This window comes from Austrofundulus limnaeus, unplaced genomic scaffold (genome assembly GCF_001266775.1).
Source record: "Austrofundulus limnaeus strain Quisiro unplaced genomic scaffold, Austrofundulus_limnaeus-1.0 Scaffold20, whole genome shotgun sequence".
In the NCBI taxonomy this organism is placed as follows: Eukaryota; Metazoa; Chordata; class Actinopteri; order Cyprinodontiformes; family Rivulidae; genus Austrofundulus; species Austrofundulus limnaeus.
This window is the reverse complement of record NW_013952422.1, coordinates 1,382,760-1,394,713: the sequence shown is the minus strand read 5'-3', so window position 1 is coordinate 1,394,713 and position 11,954 is coordinate 1,382,760. Positions and strand designations below refer to the sequence as shown.

Sequence of the window (11,954 nt, the reverse complement as noted above, 5' to 3'; positions counted from 1 at the left end):
AGGGTTCTTCAGTGCCTGGGACGCCCCCTACAGGCCTACAGCTGAATCGCAGACACTCTGAACAGCAATGCTTTCCTGATGTTTTTATAAACAGTTTTTGTTATGTGCTGTCATGTTTCAGGCATGTATCCAGTACTAGCTCTAGCCATTTTGGTGCCCTAGGAGAGTTGAAAGCGTGCACCCCACCCCCCAAACTATGTCCCACCCACCCCAATTTGAACCCCTAAAAACAAGTTTGACAGTGTAAGGCACTATGGTAAACTTGGATTTATTTGCTTTCCCATAAAGCAAATAAATAACATACATGTCAACTTGTATGGATTGTCCGTAAGTTATAAGGATTTTACATCATTTTTCAGGTATACAGACGTATACGGCAATCTCACAGATTTTTTTCAAGTCTTACTTCATTGTAGTTTTTAGGACAATGCTAATTGAAAAGGGCGCTGAGCAGAGTTACAACAAGGGATTACAAATAATTACTTTTTTTTCTTCTGCAGTTAGGCGTCCCCTCCAGCAGATGGCACTCTAGGCGACCGCCTAGTTCGCCTATGCCAAGAGCCAGCTCTGTCCATGTCACAGGCCCATGATGTTTTACAACCTCTACTTGTGAGATTTATCTACCTATTGAACCACAAGGACTCCTGTTCAGAGCATAAAACTTAACGCCCCAAAGGACAGACAGACTGAAATGCAATCAGATCGTCAGTGTGAAGCCACGTTCACAGCAGCAACACCTGAAGTTCTTATTAGACAGTCATATCAGTTGCACTCGAGAATATCAATTAATGGATTTCTGTCTGTTATTTCTTTGCTATTAAATGGCTCCAAAATGACGAGGCGATCTCGTTTGCGTCTTGTTTGTGTGGGTACATTTTCTTTTGAAGTCACTGGTGTCTAAATTAGTCCAAGAGGATGTGCACCGCTGCCCAGGAGCGTGGCAGTCATACATCTGACAGAAGAGACACTTCGTTTTTTATATTGTTTCCTGCTAATGAGCTACATTGTACGCAGTGACTTTAGAAATGTTGTCCTGGCGCCTGCCCTGCAGCCAGATGAGCAGCCTGTGGGTGGAAAGGCATCCTCGGAGCCCGGGGGCAGGAGATTTGGAAGGAAATCTGAAGTTGTCTAGGCTCCGTCTCATTAAAAACACATTATAGCTCACGCTCCCCCCCTGCACCACCCACTCAGCCGACACTGTCTGCCTGCTGAAATTGTTTTTCTTTCTTTTTTTTTTTTTACTAAAACTTACAGGTGAGAAGAAAAAGGCTGCAGCAAGGGAAGGAAACCTTCTTAAATAAGGCAAAAGAATGTTACTTTTATGTAGTTTTAGTACAGTAAAGTACACAGACTGCACAGAAAACCCTCAGAGGAGTGGCTGAGTGGGCAAAGATGTTGTCCACTTTCCCAGATTCTTCAGAAGCTTAACAGTAAAATGTTAATGCTGGTACCAATTTATAATGAGCATTAATTAGGAAAATATGCAGGATCAGTAGGGGGTCAAACTAGACTTTTTCTTCCTAATAGTTTCCTGCTTTTGGTTTATCTAAAAAAAAATCAAAAATACTTGAGTGCTGGCTGGTTTAAACATTGGTGGCTATTTTTCAGTATACTTTCACAATAAGAGAAGAGAACCTGCAGTTAGACTCATTTAAATGAGTGTAAGGTGTGAATCTACTAGAAAAACATGTTTTTCTTTTATTTTTTAGTACTTTGTTATCTAAGAATTCAACAATAAAAGCCAAAGAATCACGAGAAAAACAAGGTTTTTTATTAAAATATAAAGCCTCAGTTCCTGACCTCAAACCTCAGGTTAGGAACTGTTCAGCTAAATGGCTTGATACTTCAATGAATCTATCTCCAACCAGGTTGTCAGCTAGGCTGGAAGATATATCGAAATGTCACATGAGACTTTTTTAGGGGAAGCAAGGTGACAACATGAAGTTTGTGTAAAATTTGTAAAAACAAGCTATTAGATGAAGTTTGCCAATTTCCAGTGTAAATGTATCAAAAGGTATTAAAAATATATCATACTGTTGGTGTACTGTAAGTTGGTAGAGCTGTTGCCTCTCAGTAAAAAGGTTGCTGGGAGTAATCCCGGACAGGGACCTTTCTGGGTTGTGTGACACAAAGAATTCATAATTATTCATATATTTTTCATTCATTTTAACTTCTTTGTCATTCATTTATTTTAGTATTTTTATATTTTACACATGAACTGCACTGAAGTTTTGTAGAGTTTTATAAATACAATTAATACATATGTATATTACTTGTTTATTTTATTTAGTCCATTAAACTTTCTCCGTGTATTCCGGTTTCCTCCCACAGAACAACAGCATGAATTGGCTAATTGGTAACTAAATTTTCCTTAAGTGTGAGTGAGGATGAATGGTGTCTCTATGTGTCCCCCGCCACTCACACAGTGACTGCTGAATATGAGCACAGGTGACCCTGAAAGGTAGAAGCAAGTAAAAGATAATGGATGGATGTGGGGGAGTTGGGTTAGATACAAATAAAAGAAAATATTCTACTTTAGAACCTGCATTTGTACCTTTTTTAAAATGAAATTACTTAAACTTTCAACATTGTAACAAGAGATAAAAACAAAAAATTCTCACAATCAAACTGGTACCATGAATGTTGCTCATGTTTTGTCATGTTTGCAGGTAGTTGTGACCCAAAGTTCAGACAAAAATCTTTTGACTCAGATTCATAAAATAAACTTCATTTAAAAACAAAACACTGTCGGGGCAGAAAACACATGGAGGGGCATGAGTAAGGACATACAAGAATTAATGCCAAACCTTAAAACAGCCCAACACACTGGGAATATACAGACCAACTAACGAGTCCAAATAGCCTACACCTGTGCAGGGACAATTTAGATCAGGTGCATGTGGGCGTGGCCAAACACAAACCAAATCAAGAGCATAAATACCACCGAAAACTAGAAGTTTCAGCATTCAGACAAATGAAAGTTCAAATTCTAAAATGTTTAATTTGGTTATTAGCTGGTTCTGCTTATTTAAGTTTTTGTCAGTCATTTTGTGGGTCGGGGAGATAAGTTTGGGAACCACCGGTTTAAAATGTTCAACTCCCACACAAAAACATAATCCTTTAGAGAACCGAAGGCAATCTCTGCAAATCTGAAAACATTTTCCCACATGAAATAATGGGCTCTCTGCTCGGCCAGATGAATTTCTTGATATGTTAATCTTTCGATGCTTATGAAAGGTCTGGGTGGCCAAATGATCACTTCAATTTCAAACCCCTTGAAGTGAGCTTTTTAGAACCGCACAATGAAAGAATGAACACGTTTGCTTCAGCAGATCAGGGTTCAGGCTGAGAGCAACAATGATTCTGCACAAGAAGGGAGGAAAGAGGCCGAGAAATGTGAATAAAGAGAGAGAGAGAGAGAGAGAGAGAGAGAGAGAGAGAGAGAGAGAGAGAGAGAGAGAGAGAGAGAGAGAGAGAGAGAGAGAGAGAGAGAGAGAGAGAGAGAGAAAGAGACGCAGGGAGCAGGAGTAAGGATGTGAGCGAGGGAGAGATGAATTACAGCCAACTCATGGAATCAATAATATTACATATCACTACCCCGCTGCGCCGCAGAGCTTTTTCTTTCCCATAAGCAAGCAGAGAGGGTGACAGATGCAAAGAGCCTGTCGATTTATGACAGAAATGGGAGCAGAGATAAATGCAGGAGAATTCTCCTCATGCCAGAGGAATGAGGAAAAGCAAACAGGTCTAAGAAAGAGGTAAAAGTGGGCCTTAAGCAGGATATTTTCCTCCGGTTTTTCAGCTTTTATATAAACAACTCTCCCACACTTCAGCCTTCTTCTCATTTGTTTGACAGATGCCCTCCCTTCAACAGTGAAGACTAATATGATGCTGCAGGTGCTGACTTGCATGTCGCTGCCTTAAAACACTCTATTTAACTAATAGAGAAGGCATATTTTACTGCACATTGTACAGGAGCAGATGGACAAGCTTAAAAATACTTTTCTATAGGTTCTCCTAACACCTGTTTTTAACCAACACTTCTTTCTGGCTGTTTTGTTTCTGGTCATGTTTGTCCTTCTGAGTAGTCCTGGATGATAAAAAAAAATAACGATATATATCACTGACACATAATCAAGATCAATAGAAATACAGGTGCTGGTCATAAAATTAGACTATCATGAAAAAGTTGATTTTATTTCAGTAATTCCATTCAAAAAGTGAAACTTGTATATTATATCCATTCATTACACACAGACTGATATTTTTCAAATGTTTATTTCTTTTAATTTTGATGATTATAACTGACAACTAATGAAAACTCCAAACAGTATCTCAGAAAATTAGATTATTACATAAGACCAATACAAAAAAGGGATTTTTAGAAATGTTGGCCAACTGAAAATTATGAACATGTAAAGTATGAGCATGTAGAGTTGGGGCTTCTTTTACCTGTATTACTGCAGCAGAGCGGTGTGGCGTGGAGTCGATCAGTCTGTGGCACTGCTCGAGTGTTGCTCTGATAGTGTCCTTCAGCTCTTCTGAATTGTTGGGTCTGGTGTATTTCATCTTCTTCTTCACAATACTCCATAGATTTTATACGGGGTTAATGTCAGGTGAGTTTGGCCAGTTAAGAACAGGGATACCACAGTCCTTAAACCAGGTGGTAGCTTTGGCACTGTGTGCAGGTGCCAAGACCTGTTGGAAAATGAAATCGGCTTCTCCACAACGTTGTTCAGCAGCAGGAAGTGCTCTAAAACTTCCTGGTAGACGGCTGTGTTGACCCTGGACCTCAGAAAACACAATGGACCAACACCAGCAGATGACACGACCCCAAACCATCACAGACTGTGGAAACTTTACACTGGACCTCTAGCAACGTGGATTCTGTGCCTCTCCTCCTTCCTCTGGGCCACTCAACAGCAGTCCGGTCCTTTTTGTCTTTAGCCCAGGTGCTTGACACCAGGAATGTGGCAGCTGAAGCAGGTCTTCGTACATCTGTGTGTGGTGGTTCCTGAAGCACTGACTCCAGCTGCAGTCCACTCTTTGTGAATCTGCTCCACATTTTTGAATGGGTTTTGTTTCACAATCCTCTCCATGGTGCGGTTATCTCTCTTGCTTGTACATTTTTTTCGACCACATCTTTTCCTTCCCTTCGCCTCTCTATTAATGTGCTTGGACACAGAGCTCTGTGAACATCCAGCCTCTTTAGCAATGACCTTTTGTGTCTTGCCCTCCTTGTGCAAGGTGCCAATGGTCATCTTTTAGACAACTGTCAAGTCAGCAGTCTTCCTCATGTTTGTATTGCCAATAGAGCTAAGACCATTTAAAGGCCTTTGCGGGTGGTTTGAGTTAATTGACTGATTAAACGTGTCGTTTTGCTGTCATATTACCTAGGCGGAAGAAAAAGTAGTTCCCACAGACCGTGTATGATTTAGACAAGATTTCAATAGTTTAGTTACTTTCCACTGTGTTCCTGTTAATAATATCATTCATCTGGACGGGTTCTTATCTAATGAAATGTTTCGTCTCTTCTCCAAGAGACTTCTTCAGTCTGAGAGTTTCAGGCAAAATTCCATGCAACCTTCAGGTGAAAATGAAGACCCCAAACCCAGACCCAAACCAGTGGTTATTCCGTATGTTGCGGGTGTTTCGGAGAAACTGAGATGTTTATTTTCTAAACATGATGTCCCAGTGGCTTTCAAACCCCAAAACACATTACGGCAAAGGCTGGTTCACCCCAAAGATCCGGTGCCCCGGCACAAACAGAGCAATGTTGTATATGCTGTTAAGTGCCAGGAGGACTGCGACCAGTTATACATCGGGGAAACAAAGCAGCCACTGTTCAAAAGAATGTCCCAACACAGACGAGCTACATCTAATGGCCAGAACTCTGCAGTTTTCACTCATTTACAGGCCAGCGGTCACTCTTTCAGAGATGAGGATGTTCTCATTCTTGATAGAGAGGAACGTTGGTTTGAGAGAGGAGTAAAAGAAGCCATTTTTGGGAAGAAAGACCGTCCATCATTAAACAGAGGTGGAGGCCTCCGTTTTCAGTTGTCCCCCACCTACAGTGCAGCCATTGGCAGTATCACTCCACCCCCTGTTAACAATAAGTGTTAATTAGGTGTCAACGATAGCCATGTGATGTATCAGTCACATGGAAGCAGGGCTTAAAAGCTTGAATTTTGCCTGAAACTCTCAGACTGAAGAAGTCTCTTGGAGGAGAGACGAAACGTTTCATTAAAGAAGAACCCGTCCAGAAGACCTATACAATTTTTTTTCTTTTTGATTTTTTACCTGGATTACTGAGATGCATCAGGACAATATCCTTCATCCGTCCATTATCTATACCCACTTCTTCCTTTCAGGTTAGCATCATAAATAAAGGCAGAAAAGCAGCTGATTTGTTGCACCAGTATTTTTATTTACCAATGTCAAACTGTATGAAATTTTATCACTACCAAAAAAATGTTGTTTTAGTAGGCTACATGTTATTGTTTATAACTTGTAAGTAAGGATTTGTATGTTTAATGTTGTTTTTTGTTGGCTTTTGTGTTTTGTCATTTTTAGATTTAATTCCTTTTCTTTTTGTTTCATCTTATGTGTTTCAGTTTTTCTCAGTCTGTCAGTCAGTTTCTGCTCTAACAGCTACACCTGTTTCCCATTTATATCAGTCTCAGTTCCAGCCTTTTCAAGCCTTTAGTTCTCACTCACTCTTCTTTGTATGTCCTTTTTGTTCTGTATACTGCATCTCCTCAAGTTTGTTTTTACAGTCATGTCAGTCTTTGTGCATTATTTTATTAAATACAGTTAATGTGTCAGTCTGCATTTTTAGGTAACTTTCCTCAATCCATGACACTATTTTTAAAAATTAGCATTAAGGAGTCATAAATAAAGTAACCTTTTGCTGTTTATTTGCTTATAAAACTAGATCCAAGAGAATTTTAAACTTTAACGCCCATTTTTTTCAATTCAATTCAAAAAATTTATTCATTTCATTAAAAAAAATAACTATGTACAATAAAAACAAAGTAAATACATTTATCAAAAATTCAAATAAAATGAAATTTTATGAGATATTGACTAATTTCAGTACAAAAACAAAGGATGCCAACAATTTTTTAAAATAATCTCAGCTCAGCTTAAAGTGGCTTGATAACCTGGACCTCACAACACTTCAAACAAAAGTGATTTTAATAATTTTACTGAATGCATCTTTTTAACAGCACTTCAGCACCTCTGCACAACCTCAGTGACACATTTTGTCAGTAAATCACTAATATAGAAACGTGTTTACTTTTGGTTCGCCCACACCGTTTTATATAACTCTTAATATTTATTTCTAATTTATTTATTTATAGTCTTTGATGTTTTTTTTAATTTTATTTTGAGACAAGAGGCTGGCTTAAAGGTGACACCTGAAACTGAAAACAGCTGCTGCTTTTCCGCAGATGACTTTCAGAGCAGGAGACAGAATTTGTTACTGAAGCAGCCGAGACTGAGACACATTTAAATGCAAATTCCCTTTTCCACATTATTGATCGCTTAACTCTCCCCGCCTGCTGGATTGTTTATTTATTTATTTATTTTTGCACACTTTGCAGTTCCACTGTATTTGTGGATAGTGTGGCACCCCTTTTTATAGAGCTTTAAAATCGATAACCTCAGTATCATTAAGTAAAGATTGATTGTCTTTGAAGGATTCACTGCCAGGGCTGAAGAAATAAAACAACTTTGATGTTGTTTGCCAGAAACTGACCTACAGTGTATCAAAGGTTCATGTTCTAAACTTTAAAGGGGAGCTATTATGCAAAATTCACTTTTTAAAGTTTTTTTTTTACTCAACTTTGGGTATGTACTTCTTAAAAAAAACAGTCCTGGGACCAAAAAAATGCACCCAGGGGCATATTTACTGTAAGTAAATGTATTTTTAATGTATATTAATGACAAGTTTTATACTTCCATCATTTTGTGATGTCACAAGCCGTACGACAACCCACCGGAACCTGCGTTCAGCCCCTTACCCAGCAACCCCCGGATGAAACTCCTCCTCCTCAGTATAAAAAGCCGTCACAGTTGTTGTTGTGCAATGCGCAGCTCATTTTACAACAAGCCTCTAATAGGGCAGTGGGTAGAGTGTTGGATCAGAGAGTAGGCGACAAGGGTTCAAGACTGGCATGGACACAATTTAATTATTTATTTATTTTCATTTGTTATGAACACGTTTTCTCATGTACCTCTATTGTTTAGCTTACTAAAGCCTTGTTAAAGCCTATTTGTTCGAGTTTCTGAGGTATTTTGACCGCTGCTGCTCCCTGCTCTGGTAACAACATGCAGAGTGAGCGCAGAACAGAGGAGGGAGAAAAAAAAGAAGCTGCGACCACCAGTCTGCCTCTGGGTCTCTCATATGGTTGTACAACGGAGCTTCTGCTATTATCAGCCATGCTAACGTAAATGCTGGCTTTGGAGGGCGGAGTTAATGTCAACAGGTTTTTGGAGGGCGTTACCAACAGAGCTCATTAACATAAACAGCTCTTCTGAACAGAAGTCAGAGCAGGCAGAACTAGAAAATGGGAAATTTTATTATCTGAGAATTATTTTGTGCATTAAATTGAATGAACATGGTCTGGATAGCCCACAGACACACCATAAAAATTTCTAGGATCCATAAATGGTCTCCTTTAAATTATGTTTTGTTTGCTTTTTTTTAAACAGTCTGAAGACCACCCTGAAGAAGCAGCTTTCAGGTGACGTGGTGAACCTGTCTGGTATCCCGCTGTCTGGACGCGACGTCCACCGTGTGGCCTTCTACCTCCAGAACAGCATGGACGCGGTCTCGGCGGTGGACCTGAGCTTCACCGAGCTGCAGGACGAGAGTCTGCGCCTGCTGCTGCCCTGCCTCAGCTGCCTGCCCAAACTCACCACGCTGGCCGTCAACGGCAACCGCCTGACGACTGCCATCTTGAAGGACCTGACGGAGACGGTGAAGGACCCCAAAAGGTTCCCCAGCCTGGCCTGGATCGATATGGGCAACAACGTGGACATCTTCACCGTCCCGCAGCCGCTGCTCGTGGCCCTGCGGCGCCGCTTCGGCTTGCGCAGCAGCCTCCCCACCATTTACGAGTACAGCGAGGCGTTCAGGGGCTACAACCTGGAGACTTCTGTCGAGGAGCCCAGTCTGTACGAGGAGGGGGAGGCGGAGGAAGACCTCAGGGGGGAGGAGGAGGAGGAGGACAGACTGGAGCTTCAAGCCTGGGGCTTCCAAGATGAAAACATGTCGAAAAATGTACCTCTCCACTTCTGTGGGAGGTGATCGCCCAGGGCTGCTTCCTTTCAGACTGGCAGCTTCTCGTATCCCCGAGTCTGGCCTGTTCTGTCAGCAGCAGAAGATGCTGACGTTGACCCACACGTTTCTGAAAATAACCTTCAAACGAGGAACTCCTGTGTGTCCCGACGGATGCTCAGACTGCAGCAGACAGCTCTGTGCTTGTACCGTCAGTAAGAATAAATGTGTCGGACTGATTTGACCTTCATTTATTCATGGAAGTTCGGCTGAACAGGTTCAGGGTTTTCTGGTGATTTGTGGTCTGAAAACTGGGGGATTTCTGTTTCTGACACTGAATCTTCCCATTATCTGTAACTGTCCTGTGGAGCAGCCAGAGAGAAAGTGCCTTTTATAACGGCACGTCGGTTTATATAGTCCATTTTGATTCACACAATAAATACATTTTTTGCTTGTTTTACGTCAAAAAACTCTCCACAATCACAAAGCTCGTTCGGCTCATTTCTTCTCTCAGTATCAGATGATTGTTTACAGCTCACGAAATTTCCGGTTAGCATCTTAGCTTAGCTTCCTTCACGGTCGAGCTGGCTCACTATACGTCACGGACAAACATTAGCAATTAGGTAAATCAGATCCAACCATTTTAAGCTTCAACAGGCCACACCTCCAGCAAGAAATCGCTTCTTAATAGCCGAAAGTCCAGACCCTCTGTATGAAGCAAAGCGTACAAGGCTTCTACTTTAAAATTGAATGGTAACAGTCCAATTTTTTCTTAATAAACACATTTATGTTTTCAAGTTATTTTTTTTCATTCAGTTTGCCTTCGTCAACTTCAGTCCTGCCAACAAATTTCTCTGATTTAATATCCATCAGCTGTTTTTGCTTCGACAAGTGTTTTTAACCTATAGGCGGCAGTGAGATTTGTTTAAAAAATGCTTCAAATACATGATTTTTTTCAGGGTTTTTTAAATAATACGTCTGAACACAAACCAGTAAAATCACACTGGAGCCTCAGATATTTGAAGAAAATCTGTTTTGTGTTGTATCGATGCAGACCGAGAGGGAAGCCTTGTTGTGCTGCTCAGAAGCAGACGAACACGATGTTGAAGCTGCTGATGAACTGATTACTGCCTCTGTCAGGCCTCGTTGTGCTCCTTCACTCACAGACGGTGACCAGAGAATCTATTTTTGTTGCTTAAAAAGTAGTTTATCTCAAAGAAAAAAAAAGGTGTTTTATAATGATTTAATTTGTAAATGTTGCTTAAATGTCGCTCTTTTATTTATTTATAAATTCTCCTCAACACGACCACAGACAAACAGCTCCGTGTCCATCACTTCTGCTGCCATATTGTGAGTAGTTTTATGGAAATTAAAAGCAAACACTGAGAGCCAACTCTGCAGCAGCTCACACTGTGTCCTGCCTACAAACAATGCTTTGCTCTGTTCTATTTCCAGGTTTTTATTTGTTAAAAAGAAACAACCTGTTTTCTTGTTGTTGGTGTTTTTTTGGGGGGTTTTTTTGAGAACAAGAACACTTGATTTGTGCGTTTGTGTACGTTTTTATGAGAGGACAATTAGAGTGTGTGTCTGTGTGTGTGTGTTGTGGACACGCAGAGTAAATTACTACCTTTGATCGCAGTAATGAAATGTTTGCTCATTTGCACTTTAAGGACGACTCTGTCTCCGAATACACAAGCTTTGGTTTTATTGTGAGATGTTGGCATAAAAACAAGCTGCTCCGTCACACACAAACACACACACATTCAAAACAAATTGTCCCTCTGAACTTTTGTCATTTGCAAGTAAAATTATTAAACTTTCTACATTTTATGTTGATAAATTTTGTTGTAAATTTGCAAAGTTTTGATTTTTTTGCTCATGGGATTCTGGTTCATGTTTAAGGTGGAATGGTGTTTGCTTAAAAATAAACCTAATTTGTATAATATGGTGGAGGCTTGTGTGGATTTTGGGGGTTTTATGTATACATATGAATAATTTTAATAAAAACGCAAAACACAATGAAGCATTTGGAATGTTTTTTTTTTCAGAAAGCATTCAAGTTGTTACAAACTAATAATTAAACTAATGTAAATGCATGTAATCAGAGCAGAACTGAACTCGTAGATGTTATTTCAAAGCACACATTGATGCTGAAATAAGCTTCTCTTGTGTGATAGCAGCTGCAGCTTAATAAGGATGTCTTTTTTCTGTTTTTTTTTTTCCTCTGTTCCTTCAGGGTCTAATTTTGTGTAATTCAATTAATTTGGAGAGAAGAACCGGTTGAAACAACAGCTCAGATCAGGGATGTTTTACTCCCAACTAGAAAGAAACAAACAAAAAATGTAAAGCAGTCTGAGGGTTCTTGAAAACTTTATTTTGTTTCAATGATAAATAAATGTAAACATCTTTTTACGTGGCTTCTTCTAAAACCAAAATCTAAGCAAGAAGGTTGGCATATCGAATGACAGCTGGGGACCTTTCAGGGTAGAGTTTGCRTGTTCTCTCCGTGCTTGCGTGGGTTTTCTCTGGGTACTCCTGTTTCCCCCACAGAACAAAAACAAGTGCAACAGGTTGCCTTCTTTCTCAGGCCTCCCTTGCAAAAGAGATCTGCGATCTCAATAGGATTTGCCTAGTTAAATAAAGGTTAAATAAATTACAACTTGCCCAA

At 40.0% G+C, this 11,954-nt stretch overlaps 1 protein-coding gene across 1 annotated transcript in view; it reads left to right on the top strand.

Moving 5' to 3' along the window:
- lrrc75bb (leucine rich repeat containing 75Bb) overlaps positions 1 to 11,229 on the top strand; it is a 44,535-nt gene extending 33,306 nt beyond the window's left edge. The window contains exon 4 of the mRNA XM_014003773.1: positions 8,719 to 11,229. Coding sequence (XP_013859227.1) covers positions 8,719 to 9,316 — 598 coding nt within the window. The 3' untranslated portion in view covers positions 9,317 to 11,229. The remainder of the gene's footprint in view (positions 1 to 8,718) is intronic.
- The last annotated feature ends 725 nt before the right edge of the window (positions 11,230 to 11,954 follow it).